General features: G+C 37.9%; 1 protein-coding gene across 4 annotated transcripts in view; it reads left to right on the forward strand.

Annotated features, from left to right (window-relative positions):
• TASP1 (taspase 1) overlaps positions 1-24,644 on the forward strand; it is an 87,872-nt gene that overhangs the window by 37,262 nt on the left and 25,966 nt on the right. For all 4 annotated transcript variants that reach the window (XM_056357289.1, XM_056357291.1, XM_056357290.1 and 1 more), the window contains 3 exons: positions 3,936-4,055; positions 4,757-4,835; positions 22,100-22,210. In XM_056357289.1, the coding sequence (XP_056213264.1) occupies positions 3,936-4,055; positions 4,757-4,835; positions 22,100-22,210 (310 nt within the window). The remainder of the gene's footprint in view (positions 1-3,935; positions 4,056-4,756; positions 4,836-22,099; positions 22,211-24,644) is intronic.

A 24,644-nucleotide genomic window follows, 5' to 3' on the forward strand; every position in this document is an offset into this window, starting at 1 on the left:
GCATATAGATGTTAATTGCTTCAGTCTGATGCAATTTGCATTTTGTCAGTTACGATGCTCAGAGGTGAGATTTAATGGTAATTACTGTTCGTGGAATTTCAGAACAATCTCAAATTGAGAGGGAGAAGGCCCTGTGTGTAGATGTCTTTCAGCGGGCACTGGGTGGAGCTCTTCTAAACCGTTAGTTTCTTTCTCAGGGGCTTGTAAAGTAGTGACTGGGGGGTGGTGGGGGTGTTACGTGCGGAAGAAGGGAAGGATGAGATTTCTAAAATACTTCACAGAACTCTTAATTTGTGCAGATGAGCATCTTCATGCTTTGCGTGCATGTTCTTAGCTAGGTTTGAATATTTGGTCCATGATTTCTTGAAATCAACTTCCATGCGTGTCGCAAGGTACAAATAAAGTAATGTGAAATCTTACTTTTCACATTGATTTCAGTTGTTTCCATGTAAAATATTAACTACATAATAGATTGGGTTTAGGTTGCAATACTGCATTGTTAAAACCCCCAAACTGCTTTTGCAATGGACATGTTAGTATAAATCATTAGCTGAAATCAGATACGGAATTTGTTAACAAATACCACCAAGTAATAATCGAGTTTCCTTTGGAACTTGCAAAATTTTAAAATCTAAGGTGCTAAATTAATGAATCAAATACATGAAAAGATAAGGACAAGCAAGCTGGATCTCATTTAGTCCCTGCTGAACCCATATATAATTTGGACTTCAAACTTCGTGAATTGTGGTGTTTAAAATTTCTTTTGATTGTCTTGGTACTAGCTTGACAGGATTCTGTATTTTTCAACATTCATATGATTTGAAGAGATGAAATGTGTGACATTAAAAGTCTCACCAGGTGCATTCTTCCTGGAACTCAGGTGCATAATGCCTATTTGTGTGGAGAAATATAGAAAGTTCCTTTGTTAAATTGTGATGAGCTCTTCATTTACTGGTTCAGAAATCGTGGGGTTGTCAGTACAGTTTACGTGTGTAGAAGACTTTTAGTATTGACCTACAGAATCGATTCATGGTGTCACTTGTGTGTGAAGTCAGTGATGCTGAAATGCGAGTAAACATAAAAATAGGTCTAGAATAGATCCAACAATGGATTCTTCCCATTGAATATGGAATAGAACTGGTCTCACTGGTTTTCAGTTTGTTGAGTAAGGCTAGATATAACAGCAGCAGTGATTCTTTCTCTGATCACAAAAAAATCCCAAACTTAGGTTACTGGTAAGGAAAATATGGAATTTCTTTGCTTCAGTGACACAAATTTATTTCAGAAGGCTGGTTGTGTGGGCCAGGTTAAAAAAAAGCTTCCCTTAAAGATTTCCAGCCTCTTAAGTTGCCCCATCTAGAATTAAAAAAAGCCAAAGCAAGCAAACTGTACTACTGAATTGACAGCAAATACCGATAGGAAATTGATCTTCTAAAGGAAGTAATGGTGAAGAAAGTTTCCATGCAACATATACTTGTAAATGCTTGTGGTTTTTTGATTAAAATATCTTTTTAAAAAAGGAATTAGTAATATAGCTACTGAAGGCAAATATTTTATGCACGTGAGAGCTAAAGTGGAAGATGGATGGCAGATCCAGCAAATAGTTTTAGATGCTGCAAAGGCGGCTGCAAGCATTTTTTCTTTGCTGTCAGATGATATGGAAAACATACTGATCCATACTGAGCCTCATCCTTCTAAAATGTATTTTTGTTCATTATGGAAGCCCCAAGTGTTTGATTTGAGATGAATTAAGATTACACAGGTGGCCTTAATTCTGGCATTTCCTAACTTTGACGGGCTTGATTTTCATATCTATGGCTGTCTATTAATCAAGTTTTTTGTTGTGGGTATAATTTCCTTTGATAAAAGGGGGCAGGGGATGAACAACAAAACCTGCATCATATTAGTAGTTCTTCTCTACACAGAAATCATAAGATCATAGGAAAATTCCTGTTGGGAAGAGCTTTATCCAGTCTGATCTTGAAAACCTCCAAGGATCAGTCAGCAGCCTGCTCTTCTGCTTAAGATTTCTTTAATCCACTGAATAGTATTGTTCTAACTGGGTTAATAATACCTGAATTAGGTTGTGGCTGGCAGTCCTGGGAGATGTGAAATACATTTGCCTGTGAGAAGTTAAGGAAGAGTTCCTTAATTTTCTTTTATCTTTACAATTTGGAAGGGAACTCGCTCTTTTCTTATCCCCTTTGCTCCACTCCTCAAATTTCCTTTTACCTTTCATTTTCCTACCTTCCCTGATCCTGGTTTTTACCTTCCTCTGCTTTTTAACTTAACTATTCTTCCCAGTGCCAGCTGAGACCCCCAGTTCTGTAACTTTTCACCTCTGCCTTTTAGCAGTTTTTCTGCTTTAGTGTTAGGACATTGTTTTAATATTGTATGTGGTTAGTGCCAGCTTCTGAGTATAGAACTTGTTCAGGAAGACCTAGGTATAGGTGAAGAGCAGAAATTTACTGTTACTCTGGGTGAAAGCCAAGATGATAATCCTGCATCGGAGTTCGAGTTGCTTGAAAAAACCTATAAACCACTGTAGTTCTGCATTGCGTATTTTTATTTTTAAGACTGGTACAGTATTAACTCAAGTGTTAACTCTGTTAAAATTAGGTGTGGCCAGAGTATCATCAGCATGAGTCTACTTGATAAGTGCTGTTGTATGCCCAAGGAAATTTTGATTAACGATGGGAACTTGATAATGTGAAGCTGAATAGTTGGGTGTATTTTTTTTTCTTCCTCCCTCTGGATCCTAGTCCAGAAAATATGCATTTATATGAATAACTTAATATCCTTTGGCATTATTTGCTTGGGTAAGTTTAACATGTAAGATTCTTTTAATGCAGGTAAGTTTTTATACAGGAAAGATTGATCAGCTAAAGGCTTGAGGGCTTGTGCAACAGCAGCTTTCATCTCTGGAGTATGTGATGGATGATGTACCGGTTTTGCTTATTTTATTTTATGTACACTGCATGCTCTGTCCCATCAAAAGTGTGTGATTGGGCATGAATTCAGAATGCCTTGCCCTGCATTCTGCAGAGAGGGGAATCTAGGGCAAACCTAGGCAGAGAGGGGAAATCTGCTCTTTCTCTTAGAGTGCCTGAACGTGGTGTATTAAGGAAGGGAGGGGGGAGTATGGAAAGGTCCAGGGTGAGACAGCTGAAGTGTTTGTGAGACAGCAGGCAGAGAGGTCGCATCAGGAGGGAATGCTGAAAGACCCCTGCTCTTAGGGGAGCAAATCTGCCTCAGAAGTGATGGAAGTAAGGACGCTTTTCTAGTGAGCCAGAGGGAGCAAAGGGTAATTTGTTTCAACTAGATAGTCACTAAAGACTGCTGAATTGAGAACAAGTCTGGGAGAAAGAATCTGTCCTGGGAAGATTTCTTCTCAAGGCCTCTATCTACTGTCTCGCTCAGAATATCAGAATGTTCTCTTTACATGGTAGGCTGCTTCTTTTGGACTTTTTGTTTGTTTGTTTTGTTGTTTTGTTTGGTTTTTTTAAAATCATACTTAGCTTTAAAAGTCAGTCTCTGAAAATGCCATCTCAAAGCTTTTGGGAAAGGCTTTTTGATACGGCATCTTTGGAATAAGTTGCTGAATCATTTCTTAGTGGACTAGTGTTCACGACTAAGAAAACAGCATTTTTGGCACTTTTGTGAGTGAAGGCAGGTAATCTGAGCATTGCATGAGTTCTCAGATGTTTATTACCTTCTTGTTTCCAGAGGCGTTTTCTTCAGGTCCTGTCTGAGGCAAGAGGGAATTTTGGGAAGATTATGGCAGCATAATTGGTACAATATGCATGATAACAAATCAGTTTTGTTGATAGGCCTGTCACTTGATTTTGTGCGCGTTAGTTTGCACATTCCTAAGAAGTATAATCTGACTTTAATATACTATTTTTACTAGTTGTTTCTGTTTGTGTGTCCTGCAGGAGAATGACTCAGGAACATTGGATACAGTTGGTGCAGTTGTTGTTGACCAAGAAGGAAATGTCGCTGCTGCTGTCTCCAGTGGAGGTTTAGCACTAAAGCATCCTGGAAGAGTTGGTCAGGTGATTATACGTTTTCAGTCAGGAATGACCATTCAGTGTCACGAGCAAATGTGATAGTAAGCAAGAGCTGTGATAGCAAACTGATCTTCTCCCTTCCTTCCCATTAAACTTCGAAAGAATTGGAAAGCAAGTTTTGTTTTTAGTGTCCTCCATCAGTGTTATAAAACATTGATAGGTAAGAATTTGTTCTGTAGTTAGTTACCTTTTGCCAGAGGTATTAATAAGTTATTTTCTTGGGCTTAAATACCTCCTTAATACCACAAATAGTCTCTTAAATGCTTAGAGTTTTTAAATAAGATTTTCATGAATATGAAAGGGAAGCTGTCTTGATTAATTTTTAAATGGTCTTGTGAATTGGTAGAAGTGACAAAGGTATTAAAAGAACACATTCTTTGTTGTTACTAGGTGAGGGAATTTGAGGTGCATCAGGAGTGTCCATTGCTGCACAGTTGTATTTTTGCTTGACTTTTGCCACTGTCCTAAAAGCAGTTCTCTTATGAAGTGTATTTAACATGGATTGGAATTGCAATCTTGACTGTTAATGATTTTCTTATTTATCTTTTATATTAATACTTGGACTTTTCTTGTTTGTCTGCTTGGTTGGGGTGGTGGTGTGTGGTTGGTTGGTTTTTTTTAAGGGAAGGGAACAAACTAAAAACCTTGTATACTTAAATTTATGAGAGGTGCACTTCTTTCCTTAGGCAGCTCTTTATGGTTGTGGCTGCTGGGCTGAAAATACAGGAGCTCATACCCCTTACTCCACTGCTGTGAGTACTTCAGGTATTTACTACTTTTATAAATATTTCAAAAAGTTGCTATCTTTCTCTAATTAGTTTAGAAATTCCAAATGATTTTTTCTATGAATGGTGAATTAAAATATTAACATTATTTCCAGACTACATTCTACTTTGTATCATTTCTTTACATATAAGTATAAATATATATATGTCAGTACTGTCTTTAAATCCATGAAGTAATCTCTGTTGGTTGCTTATATTTGTCTTTTTGCTTAATTAACAACCATGTGATGTTTTTTAATACTGTTTAAAAGATTTGGTGTTGCACTGAAAGGATGTACTGTATTTGTTACATATTAAGTGACCCGTCCTTCTGTAAAGAAGTACTGTTTAACCCTAATACTGTGTTAAACACAGAATGCCTCTGTGACTGGAAGCCTTCTGTAAAGGACTAAGATAACTGAGAGTCCTTTATCATAAAAGGGTCCCTTGGATACAAGAATGCTACAAACAGCATTTTTCCCTCCGAAATACTTAATTACTGTTTCAAGTGAAAATTTAAGTGAATTTTTTCTTCATCTCTTTCTTTCTCAAAAGGAAGGGGAAAAGGCGAAACCAAATTACTAGAATAAATGTCTTGGAAAACATTTATTCAAATATTGTGAAAGTAATGTGTTAGGGTAGCTTCTGTTCTTTGGAAGGTTTGGGATCCTGCATGTGCAAAAGTATCTTGTTCATTTGATGCCTATCAGCCAGCTATCACACAGAGCTGTTCAATCAGTTGGCATGCTGAGCACTGGCGATAACAGTTTGTTAACAAGTTTGTTAACAGATTTACTAAACGTAACAGGACTGAAGAAAGAGCAAAAACAAGAAAGAAAAAAAAAAATCCACAAAACCAACTAAAAGATAACTAGGAAGGTAGCTCACACTGCAATGTAAGATTGGAGAATGTAAGCCAGGATGTTTTTAACTTGTCCAGAACAGACATTAAAAAGATAACTGTGTTGTTACACAATACTGGGGGAATATTATAGAACACAGAAGCCTTAAGGTGACATTATGCAGGAGTTGCTTTTACTTTGCAACTTCCACATAAAAGCAGTTGAAAGGACTGCATTTCATATCTCTGGGGTTTTTTTCCAAGTTATATGAACAGTCCCAAACAGAAAAACAACTTGTAATACTTTTTCATATATGCTTATACCAGGATGCAAAATTTATGGTTTGGACCAACCGCTGCTTAATAGTGTTGTCAGCATTCAGCATAGGGAGAGAAGAAAAAAAATCTGCGGAGTTCAGATTTAGGTAATGTTAACTATATGCCAAGAGTACTGCACGGTTGGAGTCCTGTTACAGAAAGTTGGGGGAGCAAGGTAATAGGGTGTAGAACTACAATTTGACAGAGACTGAAGAGCATCAGAAGTATCCTTTGTTGTTTTTGAAGTCATAAACCTTTTGAGTTTCCTCTGTATTTAAGTCTGTCTTGCACTGTAGAAAATTTGTGTGGATGTTCACCCTTAAATTCAAAGTTAGTAATGGCAAGTATCCTTTTTAGTACTTATGCAAAGGAAAGTTCTGCTGAATGCAGAAGTGTCAGAAGATCCCTCTACTCAAGGAACATTGAGTATTGATTTCAGTTTAATAAATGCTTACCTATGTAAGCAAATATATTTAAATTTTGCAGTATTGGAGACCATAATAATTTGTGAGTGTAAGTCCAGTATTAGAGATTGTTTGTGGAAAAGCTGAGAAGGATGCCTTTATTTAATTTTTTTTTTAAACTGTTCTGTACAAACTCAGCTGGGTTTGAAGTCTATGCAAGTGTGGGCAAGCATCCTGATACACTTAAAGGAGATGTCTGGGTTTAATGATGGCCTTAAATAGAAGCCTCCTTTCTTTTTGCTGGTACCAATTTTATACAGTGGTAAATATTTTAATGTTATTCTATTTATAACTATCACACACACACACGTATATGCATATGTTTATTTGGTCCAAATCTTATAACTTCCATGATATTACATTAATACCAATCCCAGTTAATTGAAATAAACTGCTGGAAGTCTATGAAGCATGGCCATCTGTTTATTCAGTGATTTTAAATTCAGACTAGTGGTGTTTAATTAAACTCTTGTTTCTGGTTTTCCTTTAAAGTGTGTGTGTGTGAGAGAGAGAAAGAGAGAGAGGGAGGGAGATATAAGTGTTTGCAGGAAGTGAGAACTCTTCTGTAATCAATACCATTCTTTCCATTTTCAGAAGCTCATAATGTTTTATTTTATAATGCAATTTATGTTTAGTGCAGTTTTAAAATACATTGATGCCTGACTTTTGTTTAAAATGTGAGCATACAACAATGTGAACCATGAAGTTAATTAAGTGGTAGAAGGATGGAAAAATTAAATTATAGGAAAGGCTGAAAGAATGAAACTTACAACTTGGCTGGATCACAACAGGAGATGGGAATGGGAGCATAAACATCTGCAAATATTCAAAAGGTGATACTGGCAAGGCTTAAGCAAGAAAATAATATGTTAAAATATATCATTGTTGGATGAAAGTTTTAGAAAATAAAGGTACTGCCTAAATTCTAGAAGATGCCTTGATTTGGAGAGCTTTAAGATTGACAGTGCTTCCTAAGAGAAGGTAAGTGTTGTCACTTGATGTACTTAAAATCAGATTACACTGTATTTGCAATAGTGATTATACCCGCCTCTTGTAGGTTTGTAAACTGGTTTTGTGTGGACATACATTTAGAAAACCAGCAACAAATGAAACTTGTATGTTATGTATAAATAAAAACTATGTGTGCATGCAAATTCGTTTCATGTTTCATTTTAGGTACAGGCATACATGCTTGTATGTAAAAGCACTTGAAATATGTCCATAAAATAAATTTACAATCAGTTTAGATTTCTGTGGTTTTCACAATATAACGTTTTATTGTTTTAATTTCACGTATCTTCATTTTAATTTGTTTTTAAGTGGTAATTTTGGCTTAAATTAATCCTAACGTTTTCTGCAGAGATTTTTTGTTTTTTCTAAGGAGAAAATTAGGCTTTGGTTGCTGTGTGTGTTGAGTATTCTATGTGTAGACTTCTAAGTTTATTCTTAAATGACTTCACAGAATAGCTGATTCATCAAATCACATTTAAAAAAAAAAAGTTGCGAATGATGAGAAATGTTTGACTCTGGTTCCCTTAAAGCTTTATCGAAAGTATGCTCAAAATTATTATAATAGGTGTTAAATGAAATTTTAACTTTAAGGATTCTTTGGGGAATAAACAGTTTCACCTTTGTGCTGGTTTAGACTTTTCAACTTCTTTTAGTGATAGCTGGGGATAGAAATTCAAGCCTTGAGAGTTTGCTACATCAGGCCCTTATACGTAGTCTTGAAAAAGGATCTTCTTTGCCATTAGTTTCCACAAGCAGTCTTTAAGGCCAGGTTTTGTGATTTATTTTGATTCCATTCTTATGAAATTGCTTATGTCTTTAGCTTTTGGAGGCAAGAGGTTGAACAGTGTGGGGAAAGGAGAGTTTGGAATAGTAATTGAAAGTATCCAGAATACAAATTCTTGCATATTGAAATCCATATGAAATTGGTAGGAACGTAAGAATGGACACGTTGGATTGAACTAGAGCTCCAGATTGGTGTCCTGTTTCAGGCAGAGGGTTGTTTGCAGGTCTCAAAGGAAGGGACAGGACTGAGAAAAACATCTCCGCTGTGTTATCCAAGCTTCTAGCCATTTGTGATATTGGGACTTTATAAGCTGGAGATATCTTTGTTTTTAATAGGTCAGGATGACTTTCTCAAGATTTCCCATTTCTTTATGTACTTGGAAAACCAGTTGTTTAATATTTTCTGCTAATGTTTTTCTTATTCTGTGATGGTTTGACCTTTGTAGAAGCTTTCTTGGACAAAGAGAAGTGTTAGTTTTAATGCCACAGTTAGTAACACAGTAGGCATTATTCTTGAATTTTCATTGATTTTGTTCTAAAATCCTTCTATTGAAGCTTCAGTTTGAGACATATCTTTCAATACCTTCCTCATTAAAAAAACTCACCAAGGTGTCGGGGGAAGGCATCGCCATAAAAGTACTTCATTGAAAGTGCTTCCAAATTCATGTGGCTTTATTTCAATGGTCACGTATTATTTGAAGGCATGCTTTTACATCTTGATCTTCTGTTGGCCCTGTGGATGCTGGCAGGCTTCCTGCTTTTGCATGTTCAGGGAGGATTTGGTATTAGTTCTTATGCCTTTAGCAAGTTGTTTCTCAAATATTTTTGGCCATTTTTATCATGATTTTATATTGAACGTGCCAAAGGTGGTGTTTCTGAACTTGTGTGGGCATGACTTCAACTTTTTGAATGGTATTTTCTTACCTCTAACAGTCTCTTGGCCTTGTTGTTTAGCCACACTGTCTTTGGTTTTATTTTTTTTGGCTTTTTGAGAAGTTACTTCATGGTTTATAAAATACAAGATATTGTAAAACTCCAATTTTATGGCTATAGTTTAACAGGGGGTGGAAGGACTGAAATAAACTGATGAAGGCTTTCTAAAGACAGGATAGAGGAGACGGTGCAACTTAGGAATGACTGAATATAAAGGCCCTTAAATTCAAGGTTTATTCTGTAACTTTCAGTATAAAATTCAGTTTCTGTGTAAAGAAGTAAAATGTTTCTGATATTTTTGTTGTATGTATCGGTTTTTGGTGGCATTTCAGTGTATAAACTCTGAATTATATTAGACTTTTGTTTCATTTTTAAGTACAGTTGTGGGACTTTATTGGCAACTGAAGGATAAACATTAGAGGAATTCTGTAAATATCTCAAAACCAATATTAAAATTCAAGAAACTCAAAGAACGTTTCAGTTGCAGGCATAGCTAGGATACCTGGGCAACCTTAACTGTGACATCTAACAAGATAATGCAAGTGCTATTCCATGCAGGAATGGTGGTAAAGACTGAGTCAAAGTTTGTTAAACGAGATGAGCATTACCAGCGGCCTTTATTAGTATAAAAGTAAGTAACAGCTAAACTGGTTTTTGCATCAACATAGTAGCAGCCAGATCTTTGGTATTTGAAAGCTCATGCGTGCATGTGTACACACCTTTGTGCACACATACAAACACAAACAAAACAGCCTCCCCTTTAAACACCCCCACCACCTCCTGAAAAAAAGAGTCCAAAAACATGCTTGTAAGGCCACTTGGAACTCTTTATGTATGGGGTTTTTTGGTATATGAATGTAAACACAGGAAGATGGGTATTATTTGGAGGGAAAACATTTGTGAACAAAGCCCAACCGCAGGAGAAACAATAGTCCATTTTTTGGCTGTACTTTAAGAAAACATTTCCTATTTTTTCCTGAACTTATTATGAATCAAAGACTGTGTATATTCTTCTCATTCAAAATAATATCAAGTGTGACATTGAATCTCCTTCCCAGCTGGAATATCCGTGATGATTGTGAATTAACTGTGCCAAAAGTAATACTACTGGGGTAAGAAGCAGGCTGTGTTTTTCCTAGGAAATAGGTTGAAAAATAGTAATAAGCTTTGGATATGCAGAACCTTAAATATAAAATATAAAGGTAAATATAAAATGTACAATGACAGCTAATGCAGGAGGTTTTGGAAATGCATCTGTAAGTGGAAATTTTTAGTGGAAATGTAGACTGAGAGTAGTGTATTGCATTCCTTTTTACATCTTCACAAAGACTAGGTAGTGGAAAGTATTCTTACCCATTCTGCCTGCATGGTGTGCTTCGTGTATGACTATCAGCCACTGAAGCCAGAAAACCTTTTAATATTGCATTTTGGAAGATAGACAGAAGGTCTTGCATTATTTACCAAATGCAGAAATTCTGTAACACAAAGCTGCAAAGTCTGCAGCTTTTACTAGAATCCGTTTGAGGAGAATATTTGATACAAGACCAGTACAGTGATGTGATATCTGAGCGAGAATTTAAATGGGACCTAATTACGGTTTATAATCCTGAAGAAAAATGAGTCGACTCTTTAAATATATTGAGCTCTTTTAGAAAAATAAAGCATGTTAACAAGTGTAATTGGGATTCAGGACTGAGCCCAAAGTTGTGTTTTGTTGAGAAAGGAGCAGGGATACTAGACTTAGGGACCCAAACTGAGGTATAGTTGAGGATTCAGTCTGGGAAGAGTCTTTTCATGATGTCTTGCTCTTCTCCCCTGCCCAGTCTGTTCCTGACTGAAAGAAAATCAGATACAGATAACAGCAGTGTTTTAGGAGTAAGTGCACAGACTGTATGTAAATAAGCAGGATGTGCGTGACTCCCTTAACAGTTTCATGTGTTGGTGAATTCGCCAAGATCATAATATGGGACTGGCTCTTCAGCGCTCTGGGCAAAATCACGGGCCTCTGTTCTCATAAAGGCATTTTAGGGGTTGCATCAAAGTACTTTAAAAACTGTGTCGGATATACATATATATATGATGCATCATTCCATGAAGTGAAAAATCGCACATTTTGTATTGTGAAGAATCACAGAATTGTTGAGCTTGGAAGGAACCTCTGGAGATGATCTAGTCCAGCCCCTTGCTCCAGGAGAGTTCTCTTGTCTTTGAAATCCTTATCAATAAGTAAGCGTATTCACTCTTCTTCCCCCTGCTTTTTCCTGCTCAGATTTTTACTTTTTGTTCATATCTATTCTTTCCAGTCCATTGTGTGCCACATGGATGCCTTTGCTGGCAAGATGGAACAGGTAGGGTAGAATAGGAAATTACATCTATGGAGAGATGGCTTGTGCTTGCTAACTTGGCTGTTGAGCTATGCACTCAGCCAGCACTTTGGTCTCTCGTTATGGAAGCCGCTGAACTGTAGAATCTTCCTTGAAAATTCATTTTCAACAGGAATGAAAGTGGTGTGCAAATCTGTGGAGTAAATCTTTTTCAAGGAAGTTTTAATGCCAAGAAATTGACTTGTGAGGTAGGACGTTGGCTTTGTGGTCCGCATGTATTGAGGGCAGTAGGGGCTGCGCTGGGATCCAGTTACTGCCGATACCTGGGCAGGTGCCGTTTATCTGTCTGGCCTGTGTCCCTCTGAGTCTGTGCTCCAAATGCCCAGCGGAATTTCACATGCAAATCTTGTATGCTGTATAGATGGTTTGAGCTACGCTTTGTGAGATAGATCTTATGATGCAGTTAATCACTTTGTAGAAATATGTATTATCTCTCAAAATCAGTCTGGTCCTGTAAGATTTGGGGAATAATAGGTAATTTAATGCATCACAGATGAAGCAGCTGCATATGGAGGAGAGTTATGTCATTGTTACAGTGAACCAGAGGGTAGAGGAAGAAAGAGGTCTATCTCCAGACAGATCAGTATTTACCTCTGAAGTGAATGCTTCTGTCAAGAGTTCAGCCTTTGCGTCCAGATGCTGGTTGGAGGCTTCAGTGCTGTAGCATGTGGTGTCTGAACTAACTCGGTACCACCACAAGGCTGTGTGAAGAGAGAGGAAGCAACAGGCAGAGATGATTTGTGGGAATGGTAGCGTTGAGAAGCAGTCAATTAAACACAGTGCCACAGTGTTCAAAGCTGAGGGTTTTGTCCACAAAATAATCAGAATGGTGGTTTGAATTGCCTTTGGAAGGGTTGTTTTGAAGTAGGACTGGATGGATGCAACAACCAAAGAGTGCTTATTGCCTCTTGGAATTGTAATTGGGCTTCATGCTTGCGGTATATTACTGCATTTAGTTGCACAGGTTTTTTCAGAGTGGTAGTCTCCTGTAGAAAGCCCACTACTCACAGAGCAGCGCGTTCATAACCTGGGGCAGCAGCCAGCTGTGCAGCACCGTCTCCTGCTCTGAACAGTTAGTCCTGTTTCTATTTTCCATGCCTTTCCCAAATGGCTTGAAATAAGTGCAAAGATATGAAACGAAATGGAGACAGCAGCAAAGTGAACTCTCTTTTTATGTCTTAAACAATTTTCTGTGATTGGGAGAAAATGGTTGTATACGTTCAGTTAGCTAACACATAAGCTACTATCTTATTTCCTTTGCTGTAAGTTTTATATGACACAAGTGATGTAGTTTGGAAAGGTGTAATATTTTTACAAAGACATCAATAGCAGCAAAGCTTCTGATGGAGACCTAGGCAAAAAAGAGCTTGCTTTTTCCTTTTCAGTTAAACTGAGATTAATCTTTCAGAATATATTAAATCTAAAGACAAATGTGAAACACCCCCTCCCCACCCCCCCCTTTAATGGAACTACACTTTTTCTTCATTCTAACTGCTCTTGGACGTATATCTGAAATTCTTCTTGTTCATGGTAATTGAAACAAATAGGGTTTTTTAATAGTTAAAGTTACCTGGCATTTCCCACTGTTTAGACATGAATGATTCATGCATTTGGCATGTTTTAACTTTTTATCCTTTTTTATTCTTTTATCTATAAAATCATAGAAAACCTGGCTGCATTGTTCTTCAGAGTGATTTTACTTTATTTTGCCCATATTAAGAATTTAATTGTATTGAAAGTGTTTTCCCACCTTTCCTTAGAGAAGATACTTTAGACACAGTTTGTCTGGATGTAGAATTTGTCTTTGGTTATCATTGAAACCTACCCAAATTTATTGATGTTACAACCTTTTGAAAAATTTCCATTTGCATATTCTTAGTAGGTGTCTGGTGGTTTGGAAGTTAAACCATCTAAGACTTATCTGTCTGCAACAAGAATGTGCTCCATTGATCCCTCTAGGATCAATGCTTTAGGAATTGGACAGGACTTTGTTTGCAGGTGTTCTTCCTGGCAGCAAGTCAGTAAGTTAAAAATTTCCCCTGCTAGTGTGAAGGCAAGATGCAGCAGCTGATAGAAGTACAAAAAGCTAAAAGTTGCGCAACTTTAATTTAGTACTGTAGTCCATTATGTGAGACTGTAACAGTTTAAGTCTTTTCAGCATTAGAGTTTAAATTTTCATTTTATTATGTAACTAACCGTATCAGTATCTTACCAGACAAATATTTTTATTGTACTGTATTTTATTTTTTAAAATCATGGGCTTGCAAGTTTTCAGTCAGCTCTTTCTAGAGATGCTGGTAATGACAACCAGAGCTGACTAAAATACAGGTTTGACTGTGTTCCCATTAGGCTTAACTAGAAGTTACTCAGGAAATAAAGTAGAAGTAGTAGTTTTTTAACTTGTTAACTGAGACTTCTAGGCACTACTATGTAACTGAAAATAACATCAAAGCTAAAACAACTTAATAGAACTAGGTTCAGACTCTGCTGTATGGAATAGATAATAAAATACAGATAACCTGTAACTTCTGTCTTTAGCTTCTGAAAAGAGAAGAGTCATACTTTGGCAGTGGAGTAACTAGATTAATTTTTCCATCCTTGAATGAATGTGAGTAATGCAAGTTTCCATTTTGTACTCCTTTAAAACAAGTTCCAACACTTTTTGTTGAGGTACTGTATGTCTCAATAGCTAGACAGGCTCCGGCAGCTTGTCAAAGCTCCATAAGCTCTCTGCTTATGGCTTGCAGAAAGCAAGCTAGATTTTCATTTCTCCTTCCATTCAACAGGAGTCTCTTTCATGTCTGAAAATTGAAAACGCGTGTTTTTCAGTGTGGTGCATGGATGTGTGTGTGCCCTCTGGCACACCTGTTTCTAATTTCCTGACTTGAAAGCATCTCCCATCAAAAGAAGCAGAAAAACAATTTCTTTCTGACACGCTGCTTGGAGGCCCTTGCTTTGCAGAAGGCCTTCCTTTCGTTTGCCATCTTGGTTCCATTGGTAGAACATTATAAGATGCAGAGCACGCATTGTATGGGATGTTCAGCTTACATTGTGCTGGGTTCTTTCCCCTCTTCTTGTGGTTATTTAGAGCATTGGAAATCTACTTGAGAAATCACTATGCTGAAGAAAACCTAGTAAATTAATCCTTAGTTTCTTGCATGAAGCTCAAATTAAGATCCCAAGTCAATAGCAACTTAAGGTTTGTATAACCTGTGAATTAAGGTAGAGTATTAGTTACTGTTTGGTACAGAAGGTTAGATTAAAATTTAAATATTATCGCTCAGATTTCTTAACTTTTCTTCAAATAGTATGCAGTGTAAAACAATATCCAATATAGTAGCTGAAAATTAAAGACGTTAACAATCTTTTAAAAAGAAAATAAAACCCAAGCCCACAAAAAAAAACCCTTGTAACTTGTTTGTAGTGGAAGCTGTGCATAAGCTAACTAGCAAATTACTACAGAATAGAGCTATTAACTATTAAAGATCACTTAGGAAGGAAAAATACAAAATTGCTCTAGCTTAAATGTTACTGGCTTGTTTGTTTTCTCAGTTCAGCAACTGACACTTTCACAAACAGCATCTGGATTGTCTCTGTAGCTACCATGCTGCAGTATGTACCTGGCCGGTGGTATGCTGTTGAATTGCATTGGTTTCATTTACTGACAAACTAAACAGAACAAAATGTTCAAAAAGACTTAGAGGTTAAAAATCACTGTATGCATACAGATGAACTGCTTGAAATGCAAAGATTGGGCCTAGCTCTACAGCATAATGGCTGGTGCTTCATATGCTCATAAAACTTGCCTTGGCTAAGCTTTGTTCATTACTGATGTGATAGGTGTATGCAGAAAGCACTAAAAGGATGAATTGGTGTATGTACTTCTGTGTAACTGTATGGACTATAATGAAAAATTCTTAACTCTTTAAATAGGTCAGTAAGATCTACAGTTCACATTTATACCTGTTAAGGTATGCAACTGTGATACATTTCTTCCCATGTGCATATATTGACATTCAGGTGCCACGGAGTTGCTTTCTAGAGTTTCTGTCCACTAATGGCATTATGAATGACAGTGCAAAAATTAATATCTTTTGTCAGCATAGTAACAGGATTCCATGATCGGTTCCTGTCTCTCATTCCTCTGCAAAAAGCATGTATCTCACTTGTTGTACAGCACTGTGCAATGTTAACAGGTACTTTTGGTTTGGCTGATCTGATTCACTAATCAATATCTGGTGTGTGGAGTGCAGGGACAACCATCTTGCTGTGCTCCAAGCTCAAAAAAATGCCTGGAGGGGGCTTTGTACTTTTCTGTGCTATTTTTTGCTGAAATGGTAACTTCAGAGGACTGCTGATACATAAATAACTGTTAAATTATAATAGGATAACAGAAGCAAAAGAGGCTATTAAAAAAAAAAAGAGGTTGTAGATTCCCAGATTGTTCTTGTGGGGTTCTTGTAGGAATCAGTGAGGAGTGTCTGAATAGGAAAAGAGCTATTCTTTTCGGAAATTACACATTTAAATACCTACAGAAGAGGGAAGTCATATTTTACTGTTGGTCAGCTTTGCACTTTGAAAGAAACACTGTGTTAGAAGCTGTACTGTGGCGTGATCCAAGAATATATGTGTCTCTGAAAATCAGTTGTGATGCTTTCTGTATGATCATCAGGGGTTTTCTGTACGATCTCCAAGTGGTTTTCAAGCAGGGTTAGAAGCTTGTGGTTGAAGACGGTTTTTTTGTGAGGTTTGGTTGTGGGGTTTTTGTTTGGTTGTTTTGGGGTTTGGGGGGGAGGGAGTTGGATTGTTGTTGGGTTTTTTTTAGATTCTGGTTCTCGCCAAGCTTGTTGCTTTGAGAGCAAAATAAATGTGTTATGACTGTCAAGTGTTATCCTTCTTTGCTTCTCTTGTCATAGGAGCCTGTTGCTACCAGATATCCCTGAAGCTTTTAGCAATCTGTTGGGTTTTTTAAAAAACTTCTTGCCTCTTACCTAGGAGGCTAGAAACTTTCATCGAAGTATATGTCTTTGCATGTTAGAATCATAGAATGGTTTGGGTTGGAAGGGACCTTAAAGATCACCTAGTTCCACCCCCCCTGCCACAGGCAGGGACACCTTCCACCAGCCCAGGCTGCTCCAAGCCCCATCCAGCCTGGCCTTCAGGGATGGGGCAGCCACAGCTTCTCCGGGAAACCTGTGCTGGTGCCTCGCCACCCTCACAGTACAGAATTTCATCCTAACATCTAATATAACCCTACCCTCTTTCAGCTTAAAGCCATTCCCCCTTGTCCTATAGCTACATGCCCCTTGTAGAAAGTCCCTCTCCGCTTTCCTGCAGGCCCCTTTAGGTACTGGAAGCTGCTATAGGGTCTGCCTGGAGCCTTCTCCAGGCTGAACCACCCCAGCTCTCTCAGCCTGTCTTCAGAGGAGAGGTGCTCCAGCCTGCTGATCATCCTCATGGCTTCCTCTGGACTGGCTCCAGGTCCATGTCCTTATGTTAGGGGCTCCAGAGCTGAATTCAGTACTCACAAATGCTGAGTAGATGGGCAGAATCACCTCCCTCAACCTTGCTGGTCATGCTTCTTTTGATGCAGCCCAGGATATGGTTGGCTTTCCAGGCTGCAGGTGCACATCGCCACATCATGTTGAGCTTGTTGTCCACCAGCACCCCCAAAGCTCACAATCCATTCTCCGCTCAGCTTGTGTTTGTGCTTGTGATTGCCCCCCCACCTCCGCCATATGCACTTGGCCTTGCTGAACTTCACGAGGTTTGCACGGGCCCACCTCTCAAGGCTGTGAAGGTCCCTCTGGATGGCATCCCTTCCCTCCAGTGTGTTAACTGAACCACACGGCTTGGTGTCATCAGCACCCTTGATCCCACTGCCCACGTCACTGACAAAGACATGAAACAGCACCAGTCCCAATACTGACCCCTGAGGAATGACACCCATCACTGGTCTCCACTCAGACATCAAGCCATTGACCACAACTCTTTGAGTGCGACCACCCAGCCAGTTCCTTATCTACCCAGTGGTCCATCCATGTGTCAAATCCATGTCTGCAATTTAGAGACAAGGACTTTGTGTGGCACAGTGTCAAATGCTTTGCAGAAGTTCAGGTAGATGACACCAGTTGCCTCTCCCTCCACCAGCACTGTAACCCCATTGTTAAAGGCCACCAAATCTGTCAGGCACATTTCATCAAAATAGACTATACATTTCCTTTAGAAACACTGTTCACTTTGCCAGTAGTGATCCTATAGGAGGGCAGTTAATTGTACTTGCCCCTACAGATGTGGACATCGCTAATGCCAGCAGCAGTGGTTTTGTCAGTGGAGTATTTATAAATAGGCAACCTGGTGTTTGCACAATTTTACTGTGTTAGGAAAAGAATTTGTTTACTATATGAAACAGTTATTTCAGTGAGAAGTACTAATTTAACCCAGTAAATTTTTCCAGATAGTCATCTCCATTTGAGTCACTTCTGTGTGAAGGGTTATGGAAGCTTTGGTCTGTCATTGCAAAGTGTTTGTCTCTGAGATATAATGAGCTTCAGGTTACCAAAGAAGTCATCATTTTAACTGGGAAAGGATAATAAAATGATTTAAACTCTGTTTACAGCAAAGTTATTGAAACAAGTATATTTGAGACTTTAATGTAGAATTGAAAAAATCTTGTTAAGAGTCCCTGTTGGCTTGGTTTTAGTGTTATTCGGTGAAAAAACCGCAAGTATACTAAGATATCCAGTTAAATTTAGTATAATGTGAAATAGTTAAGCAAATGAACCAGATTTACATTTTCATCAGCTTATGTGCATGATTTGGTAATGTGTTGAAGTTGATTTGACTGTAGTTGCTGTCTTGGGTCATGTTAATACAACTTTTTCAGAAGTTGACTAATGGTGGCGGTTAGGTTACAGGAGAATGGAACTATAAATTTGAAGCCACAGGTTTATAGTGTAAGTTATAAATCAAGTTTCGATTACTGTAATTCTGTATACATTCATTTTGTGTCTAGCCCTAGTATTATCTACAGCGATTTTCCAGTTTGACACTGTAGAGACGTGTAGGTCTGCTAAGGCTGAAAGGCAGCTCACACTCTGGTATTTGGTTCTAACTTGAGATAATAGGAAGGGCAATTCTATTGGAATAATGAGGGTAATTCTTTTTCTCAGCATTTATCTGGTCAAAGTATGTGAAACGCTGCTTAGTTATTTTTCTTACTCAAAAATAGATGTTCCTACATCAAAAACTTCAGTAACCAATTTTTCTTTTCAAAATGGGGAGATTATTTTCCTTAATTATCTGTCCCTGCAGATTGCTGGCATGTGATGTGCTGAAAGATTTTTACGTACGCTGCCAGCAGCAGTCTGTTAAGCTTGCTGTCTTATAGGTTGACATAAATATGACAAAAAGGAATGACTTTTGTCTGTGGGGATGTAGAGATGTGTGATGTGTTAGAATTGCAAGGCTGCTTTCCTTGTGGTTGATCCTGGATCATGTCAGTGAGCTGCAGCTGTTCTTAGCCCATATTAAGTTTTCTCTCACTCTCTTTTTTTTTTTTTTTTTTTTTTTTTCTTTGTAGCAGACTTGATGTTATGGGAACTCTTCAATAAAGTCATTCTCTTGGGGGGGAAATAACATTATACATCATGCTAAAAAATGGCTATTGTCTTTTTGATGCCAATTTAAGAATTACTTAAAAATGGTGAAGTACTAACATCTGGTTTTGTTACTAGATGCATAGGAGATGCGTAGGCTCACTCTGATTTTTGTGTCTCATTTGCTTGATCCACATTCTAATTCCCATGCTTCTTGTCTCGCATAGGGTATGAATGTTGTATTTAAAGGCGTTAACAGGTTCTTTTCAAGAAAAAAGTCAACTTGCTAGGTTTTTGCTGAAGCATATGCTTATTTAGTTTTGTTCTTTACAGAAAAACTTAGTCATGATTGAATTTTCTTAGTTTTAAAAAAATGATAGCTATGTTGTGATCTATGGGTAAAATGTATCTTGTGGTTTTTGCGTGTTCTTCATACATTACTTTGTCCGGAATAAATATTAGATAACTCTCAGTTTTATTGTGGAGAAAAGCTTTCGAGCATGGAAGTAATGAGGCTATGAATGGACAGACCCTCCTATAAGCAGCAGCTGAGGACACTGTATTGTGTGAGCCTCTTGAAGATAATATCCTAACTGGGACACTTTTCTCAATAACTCAAGAGCTTGACAGTCTCAATGAAAACACTTTTTTTTTCCCCCCTGTGCTCTCAAGAACTGCCTCCCTTTGCTGTGTAATTATTGTAGTATTTGAGCTCTTGCGTTTTCCTCAAAATCTATAACTGTTTTTTACTCAATCTGTTTGCCATACAAAGAATTTTTGGTCTTTCTGTTGTGCCAATTGTATGTAGATTCAATGCCAAAGTACCCCAGAGTCAAACAATTCAGTTTAACCAAACTGTGTGAATCAGGAGACCCTGCCCATTTGTAGGTGTAATTTTGATTATTGAATGTAGCAAGATTTTTGGGACACGAGTATACAGTTTTTGTGCAGTCTGGTCCCTGAGCTTATTCTCTGACATCTAATGCATCCATAATGCTCCATAGGTGGGTTTTTCTTTTGTTGTTGTTGCTTTGTTTTTAATCTTGGAAATGGGAGGTAAGGACTTTTTTTTTTTTTTTTTTTTCTCCCCTCCCCCCTGCCCTGTTCTGTGTTAGCAGTCTTTGAAGAACAGTGTTTGTAAACTCACTTTGCCTTTAAGGGGAAGGGTGTAATTGTGTGACAAGTAACCAGAAAGAGAGATTCTTGGAGCAGGTTGCCATGTTAATTAGAGCTTAAAAATGGTGGGCAGAATGAGAAGCCAGTCTGTGAGTAGCTCAGAGATGCAGCACTAGACCTGCTGGGGTGCGTTTGTGCAACGTTGTGCCCAAACCAGTCGGTGCTCCAAACTCAGCATTTTGGGAAGCACAGCAGCGAGGCACTCAGCAGAGGCATTGGAGCCAGTTTGGGTTGGGTTTATTTATTAGTTCATTCTTTGTGCCAGATCTAGGCTGGCTTCAGCCAGAATCGCTCAGTTTTCTCTGTTCTGGGCTCCTAAGTGCTTCCAGTAAAAGTGAGTGTTATCCGTGGAGACTGAGCTGCCTTTGAAGCCAACTTAGGTCTGGTGTCTTACCAGCTCCGGCGCTCTGCCACGTGAAAGCAGCTAGATTGTTTCCAGCCATAAATTGTTTCTGGAAGGTGCGTAGGTGTATTTATGTAGTTCTGCACCTGAGCTAACAAGTCCAGCTGGATTATAATAGATTTTTCTTTTATGGAGCCAGCACAGTGTCTTGTGTCTTGTCATGGTTAATGAAAAATTTGCTAGAAAAATGTATAGATAATTGGGAATTTACTATATTAGCCTTTTCTATATATATTCTGGTGTCTAATGCAGTTTTAGGCCCTGATACACTGAAGTTAAAAGTCTGATCAAAATGTAATCACCTAACATAAGTAATTTGAAATCATTGTCATATTACAGCTGTAAATTAGTCATGGTTTTCCTTTTTTTCCTACTGGGTAGCACATTTCAGCTAAACTGGCGCTTGGTTAGACCTCTTCTAGCTGCTTCATTTGCATCCTTGCCATTGGGGAAAAATGTCAGGAACGGGAGGCACAGTAGTAGAACGACTTCTGTATATATGCAGAAGGTATCCCCAGTGTGCTTCCCTGTCCATGAAAATGTTGATCCAGTAAACATGCACTGTGCCATTTGACCACAGCTGTCAGTCGCAAAGCACAGAACAGGAATGCAAAAGAATGTGAGAGAAAAACAACAGGGTGAAAGTGTTCCTACAAAGTAAGAGTAGCACCTGTTTGCCTTCGTCATCAAGAGTTTTCAGGGGATAGCTACAGAAAGCACTAAGGCAATAAGTGGTTGTTTGCTGGAGCTTTTTAGTGTCTTAGAGACAAACCTTTACAAGTTACAGGAATTTTTATCAGGAGTCCAGTGAGCAGTCACCCTGTCAAAAAAGCATAGGTAAAGTCACATATTCCTTTATTGACAAGAGGCTAAATCAGATGGACTGCATAGAAGATTACATCATGCAAGGGAGTTACTGTGGCATTCGCTAAAGATGTTCTTGGTTTGAAGAGAGCTGCATCCAAGGATCACTTCTGTGAGAATGATTAGTAAGTGGATTCTTTGAGAGAGAGGATTGCATGCAGGATCTGGAAAAAGATGACAAGTTGGAGATGCTCTCGCTGTTTCTTCTCACTGTTTCTGCTTTTTCTTGCTTCTTGCCGTAGTTCACCTTTTTTGGTTTATGACTTTGTACAGTAGAGATTTCAGGAAAGTTGTGAGAAAAACTGCTGACATCAGTTGAATTTTCATGTGACTCAGCGTCACTCTCTTTAAAAATAAAAAAATATTGCAGAAGCCTGTCAGAGGGTTTTTTTTTTAATTATTATTTGGCCATGATGATATAAAATAATGACAGGGTTTCTTCATAATGATACCTATATTTTGACTATTTCCAATCTTAATATTTCTTTAGGTTGTGGTGAGCACCTTGTCCGAACCATACTGGCCAGAGAATGTTCATGTGCTTTGCAAACGGAGGATGCCCACCAAGCTCTCCTAGAGACTATGCAAAACAAGTTTATTGGTAAGAATATGGTGCTCATTGCCTAAACATTGCATAATGTTGTTTAAAATGCAATTAACCCTATTAAATAAAATCAAGATACTTTTGTTTAAGCCTTAAGTTGCAGTTGGCTTCAAATGTAGTGTTGTGTTACATCTAAAAAATGTTAAATCAAAATACAGAAGAATATTTTAGGAAATCTAAGGGAAAAGCCTTGGAAATACCTCAATTGTTATGTGAGTCATAGAATACCCAAAGAGGTTTGAGGAAAGAATTTCCTGCCTGAATCACTGGCTGTGGTGTACAATTGCATATTTTAGATTTGGTGGTTTAGGAGCATTAATAAAAATTAGTCATCATGTTAACCCTTTTAAATATAAGAGACCTCAAAACCACTGCATGTTCTAATTAAATTCTTTGGACAGACAGATTCTGGTTTGCTGTCTACATGATGAAATTAATTTCTTGAAAAAGTAAAGTAGATATCCTTCCAGAGTATTGTAAAGTAAAAACCTGATATGAGAGGATTACACACGACTACATATACATGTTTAATTTCTTGTGAATATAGGTCTTGTTTTATTTCTTCAAGTGATAAGAAAATACAAATGTGGAATTTTAAAGTATCTGTATAAGCTTTAACTTCAGAAGATAGCATAGATTCCAGTGAGACATGCACTGTCTTTATAGCCCTTAAAATTTTTGAATCCAGAGACAAGTTTGACCTTCCAAATTTCTTGTGGGCAGCATAACACTTCTTGTACACTGTGTTGCCAGAGTTCATTTTTAGGGTGTTTTAATTCGAACTGAGAGAGGGGCATATGCATACGATTTTGGGACCCAGGAACCATTGCCCTTGGTCTTGGCAAGCAGTGCATTGCAATTTTTTTATTTCTTTTTATAATGTTGAACCCGTATTAAACTCTGCTTCTGACAACATGATGTTTGACTGTTTGAGGTGAAGTCACCTTTGCATTGGAAGGCAGCACTTGATAGTCTGCTACTGTACTGCTGTCATTTCTAGGTGCTGTAAGAGCGCACGGCAAAGTAATCCCGGTGTGTTCCCTAAGGGGATTATAATCCAAGCAGCACAAATGTAACTTTGTATTTAATCACATATTCCAGTGCACAGTGGCACAAAATTAGGGATTTATTTACCCAAGAGAATCCTTTAAGAAGGATGTTTGTGATAGCTTCGCTAATTGGAAACACTACTGTCAAGGTGTTAGATGGAAGTGACCTAACTTCAGGAAAGTCAGATCTTTAGTCCATACTCTCAAAATTGTAGTGCTGTTTGTGGTAGGAGTACTAAAAGCAAACACAAATTGTACATATCCTTATGCAATTTCGTGTTAGTGCACGCACACGCACAAAATAGAAAGTTACTGCCAAAGTGATTCATAGAAACTGGCTAATAAAAGACAGAAAGATCAGGAACTTCTTAGCTGAGTTATCTTCTTTAAATTTTCTGGGTTTTCTTTTTTCTTCTTGGTACCTGTTAGCAAAACTGCAGTTCTTCTCTTGCTGTTTAGTCCAAATGCATTTTGCCACCAGTTTGCAGAGCAGATGTTTTTATTTTAAATGTTAACTACTATGTGATATAACCTTTATCCTTTACTAAAAATGTGAACGTGTTTGTGTTGGACTTCCGGACGTATTGAATATTGCTGAAGTTTTTGTTATACCTGAAACTATTAGTTGCAGAGAAGGAGGAGCTGCACAGGCAGAGATACCAGGCTAACAGTGTGATGTCATATAGCCTTGGGAAAACAGACTAAGCCCAACAAAACAAGGGAGAGTGAAAAGAATGAGAGACAGTATCAAATTAGTGCTTTTAATGATAGAAAAATTAGGAAGATGGTTTAGAATTCCTTTTCAAAGTTTCATGTTTTAGTTAGGGATAGATCTGTCTTGTATTTTCAGAAGCTTATCACTGCAAGTTTTAGTTGCCTGACATGAGGTATGTGTATTATCTTCTCAGTTGTACTTTGGGGTAGTGCTGAGGGGGGGGTGGGGGGGGTGGAGAAAGATACAGCTGCCTTTTTTAATTTTTTTTTTTTCTGTAGGTTAAGTGTTTAGATTCTTTGTTTTGATTAGAAAGCATAAAATCTAGTTTGCCCTCAGCTGTCATATGGGTGAAGACTGGTTGAAGAAAACCTCTAAGTCCAGATACATCTTGCTGTTTACATGTGGTGTAGTACTAAGTTTGCAGCCAGTAGTGTTATTTTGGGGGATCTTTGCAATTCTGAAGTTGGAATGCAAGGTTATATCTTGCTAATATAGTGCAACAATTGAAAACATGCATTTCACTGAAAACAATAGGCTTGTGCTAAATAGGGTTTTGTCCTGTGAATTTTCATAGATGATATGCTAATTGATATCTCAGGATGTATGGTATGATGCAGGATTTCTTACTGTTGTGAAATAATAAAATAGACTAATAGACTATTTGCTG

This window comes from Falco biarmicus, chromosome 12 (assembly GCF_023638135.1).
Source record: "Falco biarmicus isolate bFalBia1 chromosome 12, bFalBia1.pri, whole genome shotgun sequence".
Taxonomy (NCBI): domain Eukaryota; kingdom Metazoa; phylum Chordata; class Aves; order Falconiformes; family Falconidae; genus Falco; species Falco biarmicus.